The sequence below is a fragment of the Thermobia domestica genome, chromosome 1, assembly GCF_964235325.1.
Source record: "Thermobia domestica chromosome 1, izTheDome1.hap1.1, whole genome shotgun sequence".
Taxonomy (NCBI): domain Eukaryota; kingdom Metazoa; phylum Arthropoda; class Insecta; order Zygentoma; family Lepismatidae; genus Thermobia; species Thermobia domestica.
In genome coordinates, this window is record NC_137454.1 from 375613549 (window position 1) to 375634735 (window position 21187).

The following is a 21187-nucleotide window of genomic DNA, read 5'->3' on the forward strand; positions in this document are numbered from 1 at the left end:
TCAAATTTTGCTAGAGAGAGAGGAGCAAGAGTTTCCACGGATATAAGAATTCATGATGAAATTTTCTTACTTCATATTATGATAAAGAAACGAAACGAATAAAACATACCGTCTAAATACTAAATACCTTTAATAAATCCATTTTTATACACAGTAATTGACGAATAGGTTTGCACGTAAAATTTTATTTCTTATGTAGAAATAATTTCTAAGTTGACAACGCCGACATTTTTGTTATCTTTTTCCTACTTTTCGTTTTTAAAATGAGATATCTTCAAATAAGTTAATCTAGTTTAGGGATATTTTGACGTGCCATATTGAATTGTTTCTTCCTTATGTATGTGTGCGTCTTCATGCCTTAATGCATATAAATGTCATGTTTTGAGCACGGGTGGACTTAGGGGTTGTCTACTGTGGGGAGCGGACCTTCCGGGGGTTTGGAATACCCCACAGCCGAGTGGGGGTACCGGGAGCTTTCCTGCAGGAAGTTGTTAATATCCTCATTCGGTTTTTCAGTATTTTTGTATATAAATCTCTGTAATACAACATAAGGGGTTACTTTTTATTTTATGTTTCCAGAAAGTTATTGGCGGGGGGGATCAAAGTCTATATACCCATGATACTACAGAGAAACTATCCAATGGTTTTCAGTCATTGTGTAAATAGAAATGCAACCTTTTAGGTAATATACCTTCATGTACGCCAATATTTAAATAGCCGGTATGTCGAATCAAAATCGTAATAACACATACCGCCTCTGCTTTTTTCCCACTTTGAACACTGAACGAAACGAATCTATAAATGAAGAATAGAATAAGTTCAAAATGGGCGTCATTCGATTTGTATTTACAAGCACATGAGTAATATGCCATTTTCCCCGAAAATTCTATTTTGACTCTATTTGGAGTTTTCGATCTTGGATTTTCAATTTTCCGGACCAAAATTGATTTTTCGGATATTTATATCATATCAATTATTGGTGTAAGTGTGAATACAAATCGAATGACACCACTTTGTCCCAGTCGGTCGCTGGTTCTCATGGCCTAAATGGTCCCACTTCTTATTTTTGACCACTAATTTTACCTTGAAGCGGTCGGTTCCAGAAATCAAAAGTGCTGCCATTGGACACAGCTCCTCGAAATCTACATTTTAAACAAAAAAAAAAAAAAAAAAAAAAAAAAAAAAAAAACAAAAAAAAAAAATGAAAAATACGGAGCCATGAAAATTCCCTTTTAACCATAATCAAGTATGTATCTTTTATTCCCCATTATTTTACTTAAATATTTATTTGTATATTTAATGCAGCAACTAATTTTAAAATAATAACGTTATGGCAACCCTGAACTCAGTTACTGAACAGAATTTGTTGGTGATCGGTATTTGTGAAGTGAAAACGTGTCTTTTATTCACGAGAACTGGTCAATTCGCCACCCACTAACGGGTTCTTATGTAGGGCAAGGAGTTACAATTATTTTTTTTTTTTAATGACCCTCGGCTATATTCTGCACCTTTCTCTGGAAAATAAAACGTAGCGCAAAGAATGTCTGAATGGCGGGAGAGCTATTGTTGACGTACTTCATTTTCCAGGGAAGATTGTTGTAGCATAAATCACATTTTGGCCTCTGGGAGCAGTGATCTAATGTAAACATACGGTAACGAAGACTGACTGGTATAAAGCGAGGCCATTTGCAAATGCGTATGTATATCAGAAGTTGCGTTTGCTTTACTGGTTCTGTTTCATTTTTACTCCTTTCTCTTAAAGAATCCTTATCTACCTACTGTCATTGATAGTTTGTGGTCTTTTTCTTTGCAACACATTTCTAGATCAGTATTTTATTGCAAACGAGTGATTCATTGACTGGGTGGGGCAGCTATTGAATAAAATGTTTGGAGTTTAAATCAATGCAATAAGAATAAAAAGATACGGGACACTGCACTAAATTTTCATGCTCTCATTCTTCAAATAAGTCACTTCATTCTACAGTTAATACTGACAGTGAAAATTTATTTATGAAAATGCATATTAAAAATAGTGGACCCTCGGGTCCTGGCGCGGTGCCAGAAATATTTGCTGGAAGGTGCTCAAAGTATTTTTGGGGCGGGAGGGATCCCATACGTGTATGGCATATTGAACCTGCTTTATTCTGCACCCAAAAGGATGATAAGTAATTGTTAATTACTGGCACCTATAGTTTTTAGAAAAAAAATATAGAACCGGATTATTTTTATAAGAAAAAAAGAGTACAGATGAGGCGTAAAATCAAATCTTTGGCCTACATCAATAATTTCCCTATTAAACAACATATAGTTCTGTTAAGGATGTCTACAAATGTTAGTCGAGTTGCGAAATTGGCGGGCCGAGGAGGGGGGTGTCCGGACTCAGTGAATCCCCGTGGGTGCTCCTATGTTTACGTACGATTTTTTTCGAATAAATTTTTCCTTGTATTTTATACCGAACATTATTGCAAAAGTTGGATACGAAAGAAAGAATTTTCAACAAATTATAGTAGTACTTTTAGTCAATGAGAGAACAGAACGTACTCCAAATATTTTAGCTATGAACGGCGAAGGTACTTGATTTAAGGATATCGGGAAGAACATTGCTGTATATTTCTATTTAGTACGGCAAAAGTCTTCAAGTTTTTCTTACTTTGTTGGTAAATTTTGATAGTTGTATATTTAGATAATTTTTAATGAAAGTTTAGCCATCCATCAGCGGTAAAACTGGATCTGAAAAAGTAGTGGGACGCATGACGTCACGATATTCCTCATGCCTATCTTAGCCCATTGTAATTTTTAGGAAGTGCAGGGACGCCATAGATATTTTTGGAAGTGGCGGAACGACGTGTTCCCCCTGTTTTACCCTTTTCCATTCTTAACTATATTTGTGCTTTATTTAGTTACTTTCTCCAGGTATCTGCTGGCAACACGCACTTACGAGTTTGTGGGATTGTGAGTATCGACATGCATGTGGGTTCCTACCCCGAAATATTGTTCGGAAAACTGAGTCCGAAAAACTTGTTTGTGAAACGATTTGTTCGTTAAGAGACGGATTTCACTGTGTGTGCATACTAAGCTTTTTTGGAAAAACCCCGTCAGAAGAAAACTCACCCCCTTCTACACATTGTGCATTCTTCTATTGGCAATGTCTAATTCCATACTATAGAGTTATTAACAGTGTTTTAGTTGGACCCGGAACGCACCAGAACACCGTTCCGTAAAAGTATTTGCCTTAAAGATCGTGCAGTTCAATAACAAATTGGTTCGTGAGTCATGTGCATTATACGGGATATCTGTCAACAGGCAGAGAAACAGCCTGACAAAGCCGTTCTAAAACACTTCCGGTATTTATATGTAGCATAGTTTGTAAGTCTAAAATACAGAGGCTGATCTACAAGATAAAAACTGGGGAGCCAGCCAGCCCCAGACTATGATAGGAATATCATGAGTTTACTATACACTTTCAAAAGTATATAAATAATAGCTTAAATTATTTTTGTCTCTCAAAAACTGAGGTGACCCATTCCCCCCGGCCCTGGGTTAGACCCGCAAGTGCTAAAATATAGCTTGAACATTATCAAAGGCTGTTGCAAATGAATTGAAATATCATTTTATCCGTATAAACCTGAGGAAATTTCTAAACTTGAGGGGTATTGACACTGCCGTGCCATAAAAAATCAGAGTCCCGTCGTAAATATGAATGAGGTCGATAGACCAGCCGCGAAGCGCCCCACAGTGGTCGGGAACTGGGAAAAAGGGGTCAAAAATTAATTTTATCAACTTCGCCGCCTATGAAATCGGTATTGGTATTTGATTTAAGTATCTCTCCTGCTTCCAAACTCGGAGTTTCAGGACATAGGTATATTTTCACTGTCCATAAAATGCGTGTAAACATGAACAAATAAAACTGCCGAAAAATCAGTAAAAAAATGAACCAAACAATATGATATGTTTTAACCATTTATATCGTTTCTGAGGTCGATGAAAGCGGTTGGATAGTACATTGGACTCAAACATTGTGTGTTTAGGGAAGAGTTTTATTTGGTATCCGTTGTCATATCATTTATATGATAGGTTTGTTAGTGTTGCCGAAAAGTTACATATTCTCTGATGTTAGTAGCTCTGTAATCTAAGCTTATCCTTGCTTACCTGCAAAATAGGGATTATTTAGTTGACCATGAGTAGTACAAAGATTGAGCATTGGAAGTAGCTGCAGCCAAGTGCAGCTGGAGAACTCAGCCCTATCTAACTGCAAATCCGTGGTGAGTAATGTTATTGTGATCACAATCCAGATCTGCTATCTGAGCAAAGCAGATCTCAGGGAAAAGACGTAGGACCTTATACAGAGTCGTTCTGACAAGTGATTAGTGCAATACTAAAGAGTTCGACTAACATATGTTTCCTGCAGTGGTGAAGCCTTTAGTATGACGCTAATCATAAGTCAAAACGACTCTGCATAAGGCGGGTATTGTCTTGTACGTAATTTGGAATCCCCTTCGTCTCTGAATCAAAGTTGTAGTAAAAGCCTCATACATATTACAGTGATAAACTATCAGCCATGTGGAGCTGCTGTACATTACACGTTAGTGCAGTAGTATATAAGAAGATTCAATACTGAATGTTCTTATATATCAATAATGAAGATTCAGTATTGATATATAAGATTCAGTATTCAAAAACAACGTAATGCTGAACTAAATTACATTCCTGTAAGTATATTAGTGTTTTTTCGAAGATGTTGTTAGTGCGAGTTCAAAACCGCGAACTTTAATTTTGTATCCTAAGGCGAAATACACCTTTATTTTACGTCTTTTTATTAGCTGCACATACAATTAGAAGGAGAACACATTGAACCTGTCACTGCTTCTTGGATGCATATTAACACCTGTCATAACTTTACTGGCTAGCGATGTCCAATTCACATAAGGCGTCCACATATTATGTTTTCAATTTATAAACTGTATGTATGATTCACGATGGAGGGAATTTCAAGATTGCGGCTTTCATTGTTCTGTGTCTTCCCCAATTTCTCCTCACCTCTATTACTTCCTTAAATTGTTACTTTGGTTATATTTTGCAGTATTTGACATTTGACAGGGAGGGGTTTCTACACTTTGGACCACCCTGTGTATATATAACTGCACGTATTGCAACAGGAGTTAATCGAATCACTTTCGCAGTAGTTGCAATCGATTTAGAAAGAACAATTACGTATAGAACGATATACAGACGTCCGTCAACTTCCATTGTTTCGGAATAAACTATTTTTGTCCGCTTTTCCCCACTGTGCACCCTCTTGGTTGACGCAAAGCGTAAGAAAATTCTCAAAAATAAATCCTGCTTTTCTTTTATTTTGAGCACTTTTTACTACTTTATTCCTTCCATTTTACATATATCTTTTATGTTTTCCTCCCGAATTAGCGGTCCCTTACTTCGGTGCCCGGGGACGTCGAATCACTTGCCCTCCCCGGCACGGTACTGGGTATTGATATTCGTTTCTTCATATACTCTATGGCTACCATAGAGTGTTCGTTGTGCTGAAAATTTCAAAGGATACATCATGATTATTAGTAAAGTATTTGCAAAAAACTTGATTACAAAAATACAGAAAGTTTTTGTTGTAGTTCTTCTGTTTGTCTTTTTGATTGTGTTTGTGTTCGTTAACTGCAGAGATTGTAATATCTGACTTCCTTCTTCGCGCGACTTCCGTCTTTGAGGTTTCGGAAAGTCTCGCGCCAGCCAGCGACAACCAACCGAGCAGCAACCCGAACTGAAAGCTAAAGAAGGAAAAGTCAAGGGATCGTTGGGGAAATTTAACCACAATTACATCATACTAAAATCTAATTAAGGAAACAAGGAATGACTTTTCTGACTACAGAAAAAAAAATGCGTTCTGCATTGATTTTAGTAAAATGTTATCACAAGTACATATTCCATCTGCATTACGCTTAGCAGTTTGATATTTCACCACAATTAATATTTAACACGGTGTTTCATATGTGTTTTCCCTTAATTCTTGTTATAAATACAAATTATTATTATTATTGCAAAAATTTGACTAATACTTCCACGTCAACCCTGGTCAAGATCGGATAAGCTCTGTAGTCAGGATAGATCGGATAATTTGTCTTTGAAATGGAAATCTTTCAGTTTAACGTCCCACGACTATGCCCTCTGATCTAAGACAGACGGATGATTATGGCAACTGAATTGTGTTTGAAGAATTGATGGGAGGAAATGTGGGAGGAAACGGGAGTTCCCCGAGAAAACACACGGACACAATGTTGCCTACTACAAACTTACGTGGTCGGGGATCGAACCTGGCACCCCACGTAAAGTAAGTGCTCCAGCACTGAGTCGCTGTGGCCATCTTAGTATGCTCTAAGTTGAATTGCCAGATCTTACGTTTTCCAAATAAGTTTTACGTTTCTTTGGCATCTTCAATGTTATACAATTTTATGTATCCCGTTAAAGATATATATATATATATATATATGGGTCCTTTTTCTTTAACACACACTGCTAACAGCGCAACACAAGTTAATATTCAGAAATAAAATGCAACAGGTTGAGTTTCTATCTGGTACTTAAACGGCGCCACAACCTTTGTTTAAGAATAATTCAGTTTTTAGCATCTTCCCTGTCTGTCCACATCGTCTCAATCATATCGCAGTTTCGTTCGATCATAGTATACTGATGTCACATAGAAGGTACTGTGAACTAATAAAAGAATTTTTTGAACGTATAAAAACTGATGTGGAATTGTTAAGAGATGTAAAGTCTTCATTAAAATACAATAAAAGGGCGACAAAGATTTATGTAAATACTTTGTTGGTTGGATTTGAGTTAAGCGTTTCTTCCAGCACTGAGACTACAAAGATTTGTGTAATATACTTGGTTGGTTGGATAGAAGTTTAGCGTTTCTTTCAGGACTGAGGCTATACAGTTTTATGTAATATACTTGGTTGGTTGGATAGAAGTTTAGCCTTCCTTCCAGCACTGAGACTACAACGATTTGTGTAATGTACTTGGTTGATTGGATACAAGTTTAGCCTTCCTTCCACCACTGAGGCTACAAAGATTTGTGTAATAAACTTGGTTGGTTGGATAGAAGTTTAGCGTTCCTTTTAGCACTCAGACTACAAAGATTTGTGTAATATACTCAGTAGTTTGGTTTTGAGCTTAGCGTTCCTTTCAGCATTGAAACTGCACATATTTGTGTAATTTACTTGTTTGGTTGGATTTGAGTTTAACATTTCTTTTAGCACTGAGACTACAAAGATTTGTGTAATATACTTAGTTGGTTTTGTTTGAGTTTAGTTTTCCTTTCAGTACCGAGGCTATAAAGATTTATGTAATATACTTGGTTGGTTGGATTTGAGTTAAGCGTTTCTTCCAGCACTGAGACTACAAAGATTTGTGTAATATACTTGGTTGGTTGGATAGAAGTTTAGCGTTCCTTTCAGCACTGAGGTTACAAAGATTTGTATAATATATTTGGTTGGTTGGATTTGATCTTAGCATCTTTTTCACCACCCAGGCCACACGAGACAAGGAAATACAGCTCAAAATGAGATCCAAGCCAAACTAACTCTCGCCGGGATTGTAATATTGTGTTTTATGAGTTCGATTTGTTTTTAATGAAATTGCGCCAGTTTACAATTAAAAATATTCTACAATACTATGCATAAATATATATGATTGCTATATGTAAATTCTGAATATCATATTTCTTCAATTCTTTCCGCTAGAAGTCATAAGATCTCCCTTTTTTCCTCTCTGAAAAATGATACGACTATAGCTCTAAGTCGAAAGAACTCTCTCGATATTATACGTTTAACCCACTTCCTGCTCTGAACATCCAGGTTCGATTTCTGGCGGGAGCTCATGTAGTTCGAATCCCACGATAAGGTAGGTCCACGTCTCATACTGGCTCATTGATGAAAGGGACGCTAAGCCGTAACTCAGCATACTAGCTTTAGGTCCAAATTCCAATTTTGATGGTCAAAACTCGGGAATCTAAGGTTTGTAGAGGAAAAATATTCCACATCCATACTTAGCAAGTAAAGATGTATTTTCATGTTTAGTCATAATCAGATGAATTCTGTAGACCGCATATATATTTTATCCTTGTGATCATTGTTTTAAGAAACGAAAATAATTTAATGAAGATCGAATATATTATAAAACACAAGAGTGTGACATGATACAAGGAGCATTTGCCAGACATTACAAACACTGATAAATTTATAAGGGTGGCCTTTGTGAGAAAGAACACGAAGATTCAAAGTTTCCCAGATTATGTCTAAATATCTTCTTATAGGTGTAATTTTTATGTTTCAGAAAAACACTATCCATCTGTTTTAAATGGACGTTTCTTTAACGTCCCACGATTATGCACGGAGGCTATGGAAGACAGTGATGATGAGTTGGATGATAATGGTGGAATGAAAAAGGGCGAGGAAACGAGAGAATCTTGAGAAAAGCCACGCACGTGGTGCTTTTTCCACCACAAGTTTCATTTTGTGCAGGCTGGGATCGACCAGAAGTGAGCGCTCTACTACTAAGCCACCGTAACCTCTCTAAAAAGAACAGCATTTTGTAGTCGCACATAGGAGATGCATGACTTTTGGCTTGGAGTAAAGATGTTAATTGAACCATTAAGTTTGGTATTTTTTGACTTAATTCTATTTGTGAATAATACTACGGAACTTTTCAAGGAAAAGAGAGTGGTCAAAAGTTTATAAACAAGACTATACATTTCATCAAAATAATTTTCTTTTTAGATCTAATGCTTTGGGTGACTGTTTATAGAGTAGTTCACCAAACATTATTTGGGTCATCAAGTCTAGGAGGCTTAGATGGGCAGGTCATGTAGCCAGAATGAGGCCAAGCCATGTAGCTTTAAACATTTTAATTGGAAATCCAATCGGAAAAAGATCATTAGGAAGCCCTAGGTGAGATGTGAGGACGATATTAAGATGGATCTAAGAGAAATAGGAATAAAAAGTAAAAACTGGATCCAGTTGGCTAAGAGCAGAAGTCAATGGAGAGATTTTGTGAACATAGCATTGAACCTCGGAGTTCCAAAGGTCATAGAGTGAGTCAGTTAAGTTATGGAGTAGTAATTTCTTGGATCATAGACAGCCAATTTATATATGTTATTATACTTGTAGAATTTCGTAATATTCCTCCAGTGAATATGTTGATTCGCTTACGTTTTATATGTCAGGGATGTGACATAACACCAAACCACCTTTGTCACTTAAGTCTCAACTTTTGCCTAAAGGACCTAGGTCTCGATCTAGCTTCTCAGAGCCGATTTGATCTGGTGACGGCCACTAAACATATTAATTTAAGGGAAATTTAATGAGAGGTACGAGTGATGGAAAAAATTGGGATAGATCAGCCATATCAAACTGATTGCTCTGTGACGTAACAGTTTGCTGCTTCTATTCTCAGCAAAACGGACGGAGGAAGGAAGGAGCAGATAAAAAATATGGTATTGATAAAACTCAGTGATCACAAGCAAACAAAGGCGTAGTCGAATCGTTGTTCAGATATACAATTAGTGAATTCATGACTAATTCTACATTGTCAACAATTCTTTACTTCCATTGTTCCTACCTCGTCCTCTCCCCTTCTCTGCTCAATCTGTTCTTCTGTCCTATGTTCTGATCGTAAAAATATGGTCATACACTCATGCATTGACTAGGTGCAAATGACTGCGCTAGAGCAATGGTAAGCGGGATTTTGAGATATACTTCAAGTTAACCAAGTTCCTCATAATTTCACATATTTCTTCTCTTTATTCGAGACAGTTTTTCTCTTTTATGTTTCTGTAGTGAGTTGGGAAAGAGGTAGTGATCATCAATGTTAGGTATGATTATTTTTCAGTTCATGGAATTCTAGTATTAGAAACGTTCTCTAAGTTCTAAAATATTAAGAGTATTAAGTTAACCATCAACGTCTTGAGCAGCTTCTTTTGAGTCTAAGGTATACTTATACCCTGTATGTACTCCCGATATAAACTTTAGCGAAACTGAGGTAAACCAATGACCAAATTCGTTAATACATTACTATTTTACTAATAAAACGTTGCTTTTACCCACTTGTAATCAAATTTTCTAAATGTCACATTTCTCTGTGTTTCAATGTAGGCTTACCACATTTGTCATGATGGCCGAGAAGGTGCTCAGGGAGCTTCGTTCTTGTGTCCGAATGGAACCATCTTCAACCAAAGGGAATTCGCCTGTGATTGGTGGTATAACGTAAACTGTGCAGATGCCCCTGCTTATTACAAGTACGTACACACTATATTCCATACGTAATTTCAGCATAGCAGTTTAGTTAAAAAGACAAACATACAATATAGAAAAAGAGTACTGAAGCAACTACTACACGAACTGATTTCAGACAGTTTTATCCGAAAGAATGTTTGCATTTATGCATTTCATATTTCACTACAGACTACCATTTACTGCACATAAATTGATAAGAAGTCGAAACAGGTTTTCTGCCTACCACGCTCACGCAGGTGGCCTGATAAACGTGTATTACAGGTTCCTTTTTCCAGCATTAACTCCCTCAGAAGGAGGTATAGAAAATATCTAATCAATAAGTCGTAATTTTCATAATAGCACTATATACTATTGCAGAACATTTTAACACATTAGTCAATCTCAGTAAGGTAAGTAACTATTATTTTGTATAAGTGTAAAATTAGTTAAACATTTGTAATTTATTTAGTAGTCAGGTGATTATCATGTAATATTGGAATAGCAGATGACAGAGTTTGCAACTGAAAGAATGGGATAAAAATTGGTGACAACCAGCGTCATTCACCTAAATATCAGATATAGGACGTCCTACGGTACGGGGCGTCCTAGAACTTGTGTGTCAATAAGTTAGTTATACCAACAAGGCTAGGGGGCGCGGTGGCTCAGTGGTAGAGCGTTCATCTCCGATGTTAGGGGTCCCTGGTTCGATCCCAGCTCGCGCCGTGTGGATCTCGGGGTTCTCCCATTTTCTTCATTTCACTCATTTCTCATTATCACCGTCTCCTTTAGCCTAACCGGCATAACCATGGGACGTTAAACAAAGATTTCATTTTCATTTCACCGACAAGGCTAGACAAGACGAAAAATGTGGTTTTCTCGTCTAGTCTCGTAAAATTTTGTCGAATTTTCGAGGAACTCTTTCTCATGTAGCCTCGATTCTTGGAAAGCTTTTCTCGCTTCGTCTCGATTTTTCGGCTTCCTGTGTACATTCATATACAAAATTTATTTATTTCAATGCCCTTGACAGAGCTATATGCTCCAGTTAAGAAGTGGCAAGTAAAATAATACATAAGCTAAATTACAAAAAAAAAAAAAGAAAAAGAAAAGAAAAGAAAGAAAGAAAAAAGAAAAAGAAAAAGAAAAAATTCTACAAATACAGGATATTAAGAATACTAACAAATTATAAGAAGAATGTAATACAAGAATGAATAAAATACAAGGAAATAATGCTGGGAATACAAAAAGTAAAAACGCTCTAATACGAATAATACAAATGATGTGTTAATACTAGGGATGGCCACAAAAATTCCGGTTCCACGAGGAACCAGTTCTTGGAGATCCGGTTCCGGAACCAGTTCCAGATCTGGATCCGAAAACCCGGTTCCAGAACCAGATCTTAGGGACCGGTTCCAGACCTGGGTCCCAAAATCCGGTTCCAGAAGTGGATTAAAAAATCGGTTCCGGAACAGGTTCTTTCCATCCCTAGTAAATACATGAAAAATGTAAAAAAAATAATGAGGGAATTTATGACTGATTTTCTTCTTATTTTCATCTAGAAGTTATCAGAATTCTTTCTCGTCACGATAGGTTCACAAAGGGTGTGACAAAATATCGTTTAAACTAAGTTTGTTATTGAAATTAATTGTATAATAACTTCTGTGTCTTTAAACGTTCATAAGTGCTCTCCATTGTGTTTATACAGCCATTTTATCAATTTATAGTTTTTTTATACTATGGATCATCTAACACTAAAACTGTGTTTAAGAAGTAAGACTGAAGTGAACTAGTGTTACCCACGAGACTTGGGAAAAATCTCGTCTCATCTCAAAAACAAGACGAGAATTGCAATGTTTCTAGTCTCTTTTGGAATTTGAAAATGCAGTTCTCGTCCCGAGACGAGGCGAGAAATTTACGCAGAGAAATGTTAGTATAATTGCTTGTTGTGGGTGCAACTATTGTGCTGCCAAAATGTCTTGAACCGTGGCAAAAATGCGAAATAAAGCTCACACCCTCACACACCCACGCGTTGAGCCAATAAGGGTTCAGCTGTCTAAGCGAGAGAAAGCGAGTGGAATTCTTTCAGCCGATAGCAGCGCTTGCAACGAAAGACTAGGGATCAAGTCAATGTGGTATATTTATAGTCAAGGATTAGCAGGTAAAAGATGGAATAATTCCCAAAACTTTGGTGTTTCTTTATTTAAATAATACTATGATTACAATTTAGTACAAAATTGAATTGTTGAAAGTGTAAAAGTACTTTTGAATTACCCTGTATTATAAAGTTTGTCCACTAGTTTTTCAACCAAATTTTGTTGTTAGTTGTATTCAGTTATATGGCAAGTATTTTTTAAAGTCTTGTTTTACATACAGGGTGACTCAAAAAAAACTTCTCTATTTTAGAGGTTGATAAAACAAACAATATTGCAGACAGAAAATTGTCTATTTAAAAGTATGAAATGGCATTGAAAACAATTTGTAATTAGTGCAGTCTTGTTGTAAACTTTGTCTTAGATTCTCCCTAGGAAGCCCAACAGCTGCAGCATGCTTCCTTGATGACTGCAAAATAGACTGTCTCACCGCCTCAATATTCTCAGGCGTACGAGCACTTTTAGGGCGTTTTTTTAAATGGTGAACCCATCGTTTGGAAATTCTCAGCTCAACCCATTGCAAGATGATCTTTCGTTCAGAAATACGTACTTTCATTAGGTGGAATAGCAAAGTCTAAAAATCGAAAATCTCTTTGGACTGTAATAACTGAACTACTGTTTTTGAAAAACATTTTGATTTCGTACTCGCGATGAGCTTCTGACAAAACCAAAGTGATGATTAAAAGCAACAAGTGAGTAGTTAACGGAAGTTACTTCCCCCACTCGTCTCGCCTCTCCATTGACAGCGCTACAACCAATTAAAATGTAGGAGATTTTGTTGACAATAATTGTATTTCTAATTGTTGTGCCCTCTCAGTACTCAATAGAACAGAGTAACTCAAATCACAAGAAAGTAATTACAAACTGTTTCCAATAGTATTTCATATTTTTGATCAAATAAGCTTCCATCTGCAATACTTTTAGTTTTGATAGCCTTTTAAATGTGGGAGGTTCTGTTGGGTCACTCTGTAGTTTGGTCATTACAGATTTAAGACTTACGGTGTACCTAAAAGAATACATCAAATAGAACCTGCAATTTACCGCTTCCACCATTAAGCACTGCTATAGCATTGTTCAGGGAAATGGAATCGAATCAGATACACAAATGCACAGAGTATTTAATTCACAAAGTGTTTATTTTAATTCACGAATGTAGACCAGAGTTAAAATTTCTCATCTTTCCCACAACGCAACATGCACGAGCAATCTAATTCGGGACCTTTCTGTTTCTTAAATACATGTGAACAGACATGGTTGAAGACAAGAATGCATTTTAAGGATGATGGCAAGTGATTGGAAGGACAGACACATACAAGAGCATTTTCCCTCAAGTTTTGTTAAGCCACCAGAAGGAAAGCACTTGAGATGTCGAAGCGCGGATAAGCCAATCTTTTTAAATTTTGAGGATCGCATCTCCCAAAACCAAAATATAGGCTGTGCCATTCAATCATTAAGGAGTATCGAGCGTGAAATCATATCTACTACAATCGAAGCGCCCGCCAAGTGTGAACTAAGTCATGCAATTCGATTTCCTTTCACGAACCGCATGATTCATGCGTTCATTCAAGTCTTTTTCCACTACTGACATCCTCCTTCGGCTATTCTGGTCGTGTACGCCAGTAAGTCTTTCTTTAAACTCTCAGTAACACTTGTACACAATAATCTTTTATAATATTTAATCATTCTCAGTATGCCCTTCTCTCTCGAGAAATAGAATTATATCATGTAGTTTAGACTTGGCGGACGCTTCGATTGTAGTCGATACGGTTTGTCGCTCGCTACTCCACAGTGATTGAACATCAGAGCCTGTCTTTTGGTATGGTGAACATGTGAATTCTGATGAACAGTTTTCTCATCTGTATCTCACGTTGTTCTTCTCTGGTGACTTAACGGAGGTTGAAAGAAATGTCGCCCTCGTATTTGAGGGTGAGGGCGAATGCAAACATAAATTTTGAGGGGGGGGAGGTTGGATATATATTTTGAGGATGAGGGCAAACAAATACTTTTAGGGTGAGAGCGGTTGAGGGCGAGGAAGACATATTTTGATGGCGAGGGTGGACATATAATTTTATTGTTAGGGCGAGCGAGGGTAAAGGCAGGTAAATTTTGAGGGTGAGGTCGACTCCTGTCATATATTTTGAGGATGAAAGTGGTTGAGGGCGATTGCGAACAAATATTTTGAGACTGAAGGCGATTAAAGTGAAGGGAAGATGTATATTTACCGAGAGAGAGAGAGCCACGGCCGACATACATTCTGCTGCTGATGAGGAGATCAGATGTATATTTGAGAGCAAGGGCGAATATATATATTTTGTGGGTTAAGGCAAATGATGAGTAGGAAAAATGGACTATCTGTGATCGTGAGCATTATAACCAAATGGACACTATTTGACGCCTACCACGTTACAAGTAGATGTTAATTCCCGAAGTTGATGCTTCACTGATACTTAAGATAAATTCAAAATTCTTTTCACAGTATAGAAAATTATTCCTAACAGGAAAATGTTATGTATAGAACAATGTTCGTTAGAATATAAAAGAGGGGAAAATATGATATTGAATCACTTAGTTCTTTTTTGTTTTTTTAAGGAAATTTCAATTAGACGGAATGAGAAATTAACGTTGAACAATGCAAAAATCTTGAAGATATTTACTACTATGTAATTGGAAAACAACTTTCAGAAAGTTCATTATTTCCCTTTATGAACCGTATTTCTTTGATTTACCAGTCTTTTTCTTACTAAAGCTTTCATTTACGATCATAAACTTCTAATGTATTAATCCTATAAAATATGTAACTTATTAACTAAATTTATTGAAGTACACGTTTATTACTTATTAAATTGGAAAAACGTCCTGAACACTAAAATAGAAATTTTATCCTCAATTATCTCAAACATCCCAACTTTATTTGTCTAATATGACCGTGAGTAATGTCAGATAGCATGTTATCTATACTATAAATGTAATAAAATGATGATGCTCTAATGATACCGAAGGAAATAACATACATCTTCCAGAGATAGTACTTATTTGTCACTGAGGGGAAAGAGTATTAAATAATGAGGCATGTACTCATTTTTCCTCTACTAATGCATACTCGTGGCTACAATAAAGATCCCGTAGACCTCACGGTGCGATAGAAATGATGCCCCTTCAATAGTCTAAATAGTGCTGAAATTTTGTATGTCCAAGAGAGATTAAGTATTGGTATAGATATTATAGATCACATGATCTTATAAATATTATTATTAATAGTAATTAATAGTTGAATTCAGAAACGCCCGCAAGATGTTGTCCAGGGAGGGAGGGTGAGGGAAAAGGCCAACACACACGGAAAGTCGCTAATATTCACACCTTCATGTATGTAATACTTCATTTAAAAGAATTATTAGTGACGTATATTGCATAATTTTAGTTAGCTACTGCGAATCTAATATGTTTGGACATGTAGTTTGAAGAACCGAACCCCTTTCGAAACTCCAGGCGGGCAATTTCCCCTCTTGCCTCTTGGTTTGGATTACACAAGCCTATACCTAGGTAATAAGTGAAAGCACTTTACTAATAATTTTAAATACTAAGCAATTTATTAACTTACATCACAGAATGCCAATAAAACTGTGAATTATAACTTTCTTTACACCTGTTATAATTCGACTACTTGAATGTCAAGTGGTCTAATGCTAAAATTGAAATTTTCAGGGAATGAAATTTGAAGTTCAATATCTCACTAACAAGTTATATTTATGCTATAGTGGCTACAAAAACATAACTTTGAAGCTTAGGATTTTATAATTTATGTTTATAAACATCTTTTAGATAAGGTACCCATCTATAGAAGTTAGTGAAAATATTAATCCCCATTTTTTTGTTGTTTGTAGTAAGGTCATTTCACATTCAAGCGGTACGTTGTTATACTGAAAGAAATGAATAACGTCAAGAGCATTACATTATAAATTGCTGAGACTGGATTTCTTCCTTGCTAAACTTTTATAATTTGCATTAACCAGGAAGGATACGGACAACTAGAGCAACAGAACGAAGCATTCTAAGTGTAATCTGATTAAGTTCTTTAGGACCTACTCAGAATTACTCCCAGTTTCACTCAGTTCGATTTCATTCCAAAGTTATATCTAGGGCAGGATCCAGGATTGTCTGAGGGAGAGGGGGTGTACATCAATACCTATCAAAATAACCAATCATAACTCTTTAAACTCTTTAAAGTACCTGTGACAATATTCTTTATCCCTGACAACACTGATGCATAGAACGTAGGAAAGTATTTTAAAGAGGGATCGCAAGTTTAGTGCAGTGGAATGCGAATGTCCTCTCCTCCTGCCTTCTGTTTTCTTCCTTACTTGACAAATGTTATATTATTTTGCTTGGTGACTCATTTTCCTTCCATCTTCAGAAAATCAACTTAAGTTATTGCTTTTGCAAAGCTCTGCTTTCTTTTCAGCCCCAAACGGAAACATGATGACAGAAAGTTTCGGAATGTGTTGCTATTTTCACTGCTAGCTTCTCATTTTAGATAGTGTATATTTACAACGAAGAGGGGTACACGTGCACCTTTGCACCCCCCTAAATCCGGCCCTGGTTATATCCATTTTTGTGTTCACTTTATGTTTCAATCTCTTCGAAGCTACGACATATTTATCAACGCCAACTACTGGACAATGTGTCTAGCACAAAGTAGACGATAATCAATTAGCAATAAATTGATACTTTAAATTCAAAATCAAATCAAAATCAAACTACGCAAACTATTAAACTTATCATTTTTATTCACAAGCATTATCGAAAACGAGTTACTATTTTTACGCAACTATGATGGAGTCAAAAGGAGGGTATTGTGTTTGACATGTTCGTATATGGGTATTTTATGGGTTCGTGTATGGGTTACAGTATTTTATGCATGTATGTATTAATGTAAATTATTTCCATTGTGAAGCTCAATGCCTGAACAGATTTCAATAAATAATTTATCATTTGGATTGTGGTGACAGTTTGGGGAACAGGTGATAGGATAGGTGACGTCGTAAGAAGTCAATGAGCCTTATGCAGAGTCGTATTAAAGCGTTCGACTAACATATGTTTCCTGCAGTAGTCAGGCTTTAGTATGACGCTGATCATACCTCAAAACACTCTGCATAAGGCTCAATATTGCTAATGTCAGCTGCCATTTTGTCTAAGCTGAATTCTATTCTTTCCCTACAATAAGGGTATCCAATAAAAGTTCTGATCAAGAGGATTGTGAGAATATATATTGCAAGGAGTGGAAAGGAAATCGATAAAATTGGAGGGAAAAAGATAGAATTTACCATCCACAGTCACTCATAGTACATAAATGATGATTAACTTATTATGTAACTTTTCTTTTTTGTTAGGTATTTCATAGTTCATACTATATATTAGAAAACAGCAAATAAAAAATATGAATTAAAAAAGAAGATTACAGCTAAAATAGCTCATCGTCTTAGTTCCAAACTGAAAACAAAAACAAGAGTTCAGTTATTAATATAAAATTAAATATTAAAATAGCCGTAAGTCGCAGGCCTTCAGATTTATATGATGTGAGTTGTACTAATAACAAGGGTAAGGCCTCTGACTTACGGCTATCTTAATATTTAATTTTATATTAATAACTGAAAACTTGTTTTTTTCTTTTTGTTTAAGTTTTGAGTTTGGAACAAAGCATGATGAATAACTTTCACCATAGTCGGCTTTAGTTACCTAAGTTCTTTTTAATACTTTTAATATACTAATGATAAATTTTGTTAAATATAAATATTACATTAATATAGGACGATGTAATGAAACTAATTCTGACTATGCCATAAGAATCCTTATCGGATAGCATTTAGAAAGTTTAATTCTATTGTTCTAATTCTCCCTTTGCTTCCTCTAGCCAGAATTGTCCAACGTTATTCTTTTGGCGCGACTATTCACATTTACAGTATTTTGTGAGTCAAGCTTTTCCATTTAGCGTCTTTGTTTCTGACACATAGTGTCATACTACTGCAACAAATGATATCTCTTTTTATTTATAATGGGACAAGGTTTTGATTCCATTCAGAACTGTTCAGCTGTGATGCATGATTGAATGTAATTTATTATACTCTCGGACATGTTAATAGTCAGAGCCTCATAGGTCACAGAAAATCAGATACCAGTCAGGGGGTTGAGTTCTCTTCAGTCACTATTCTCGTTAACTACGTTTTCTCGTTAAAATATCAGTTAGCGTACGCGTCTTTGGCGTGGGAGTTCCGGATTCGATTCCCGGCGGGAGTTTATGCGGTTTGGATCCCACGTTAATCCGTAGGTCCACCTCTCATATAGCCTCGCTGCTGAATAGTATGTTAAACTCAAAATCAACTCTACTCTTAAAATACTTCAGACGTTAAAGATCTAGAATATTTAAGGTAAGTTTTGTATATTAACTCCTAAATGAACTTCATTCTCAAACATCGATTAAGGGTGACTAAAAACCTGAAAGGAGAATGATTATAATGGCAACGAATTACATACTTTTTTACCGACAGTAGACATTCATTTTTTTCGATTTTTTTTGGGAAGCTACGCATGTTAATTCATCCTCATGCATGTCCTCTTGTTCAGCTTGTTTGATATGGTCTATCAATTGATATACATCAATTGATCAATTTTTGTACACGAGCTTTCACGTTGAGAATGGTCTGAAACAAGGAGATACGTTGTCGCCATTATTATTCAACTTTGTCCTGGAATACGCTATAAGGACAATTAAAGATAGCAACCAGGGTCTAGCGTTGAATGGTGTTCACCAGTGGGGAACTTTTGTGAACGCGGCATTAAATCTTATATATATGTTACCTTTTGGATAGTATCATAATTAAACCAAATATTAAAGTTTTAGAGGTAATCGTAATTTGGGGTATTTCATTAAACTATAGTTTGTATGTCACCTTCATAATGTCGTATTGAAGAGGATAATAGTAGTATACACCAGCATCAACATTTTAATAGGTAATATGGTTGTTCTACAGCATCCATTTTTTACTATTACAAAAATTATTTTACTGTGCTTTTTCGTTAATTACACGAACTTTTACACTCATTCATATAATTACATTTTGTTCAACTAGCAAGATTGAGCCCATACGGAGATGAAATTATTGAAGATTTTCAGTGCGGATTTAGGCGATATCGATTAACTATCGACTAGATATTTACCATTCGTAAATACTCGAAAAGAAGTGGGATACAATTCCCCGGTACATCAATTATTTATTGCTTTAGAAATGCTTACGTCTCTATTAAGAGGGGTAACATTGTAGAATATTCTTGCAGAATTTGGAATGCCGAAATGCTAGTTAGATTAATTAAAAGGTGTCTAAATGAATCCAAAGTAAAGTCCGGGTAGAAAAATTCTTATCTACGAGCTTCCATATCGAGAATGGCCTGAAACAAGAGATGCGTTGTCACCATTGTTATTCAAGTTTGTTCTGGAATTCGCTAAAGGAAAATTAAAGGTAGCAATCAGGGCCTAGAGACGAAAGGTATTCACCAAGTTATGTCGTATGCTGATGATGTAAATAATACTTTCGACAAAGTGAATTCTATCACATATCTAGGATCAATATTAATCCTCAATCCAAATCCATAATCGCGAAGAAATTAAATATCATTTATTATTGTTATTATTCAGTTCAAAATTTTTTGTGGTCGCGAATTCTGTTGAGGAATTTGAAGCTTAAATATATAAAATGATAATCAAGACTATTGTGCAGTATGGTTGGAAAACATGGTCTGAGGAAGGAACGCAGATTGAAAGTATTTGTGAGCAAGATCTTGAAGCGAATATTCGGATCCAAGAAGAACGGGAATGAGGAATGGCTTAAACTTCATAATTAGGAACTGTATAATTTATACTGTTTACCAAACATTGTTGGTCATCAAGTCTATGAGGCTCAGGAGGGCATGTCATGTACCTAGAATGGAAGGAAGTAGGAACACTTTTTAAGTTTTAACTGGAAGTTTAATCGAAAAACGATCATTAGAAAGACCTAGGCGCAGATGGGAGAACAATATTAAGATGGATCTGTCAGAAATAGGAATACAGAGTAGAAAATGTATTCAATTGACTAAGGACAGAAGTTAATGGAGAGCGTTTGTGAACGCTTCATTGAACCTCCGAGTCCCATAAGCCATAGAGTTAGTTATATGAAATTTATCGATTAATATATGTCTTGCGTTTGGACAATTTTTCCCCTTTAAATACGAATAATATTGTAAAATTTACATATTTTAATGATCGATGATAGAATTAGCAGGTAAATGAGCTATCAATAGAGAAACAGGAAATTACACTTATAGTTTATTATGATTCGATGTTTTTAAACATTGTGGAATATCTACGTGCACCTTTGATTTTTAACCTGTTGCTTTCTATTGAAATTATTAGTCTGTTTCTTTGAAATGAATTGGAATAGTTTAAAGTCCTGTCCCTTTTCGAAATCAGTTTGAATGGTACATAATTTTAGTATTACCTAAATAAAATTAGATTACTAAACTTTAATAATTACATACTTGTATATCACAAAATGTAATTCGTACGAAGTAAGTGATATTTAGATAGTCATGAAGAAAAAAAACAATAAAATCAAACCATTAAAAATTCAAATTCATTCCAAAGACACAGAAAAATATTTGCTCAATAAATCGACAAGTGAGAAACAAAACAAAAAAAAAAAAAAAGAAGAAGAAGATTCATATATTCAA

The 21187-nt window shown here is 35.7% G+C and overlaps 1 protein-coding gene and 1 non-coding gene across 2 annotated transcripts in view; both read left to right on the forward strand.

Annotated features, from left to right (window-relative positions):
- The window catches only part of LOC145664515 (uncharacterized), a 47387-nt gene that overhangs the window by 18944 nt on the left and 7256 nt on the right, over nucleotides 1-21187 (forward strand). The window contains exon 3 of the mRNA XM_081731255.1: nucleotides 10161-10303. Coding sequence (XP_081587381.1) covers nucleotides 10161-10303 — 143 coding nt within the window. The remainder of the gene's footprint in view (nucleotides 1-10160; nucleotides 10304-21187) is intronic.
- On the forward strand, nucleotides 10932-11003 carry TRNAR-CCG (transfer RNA arginine (anticodon CCG)). The gene has a single exon. It is a non-coding gene; the product is annotated as a tRNA-Arg (tRNA).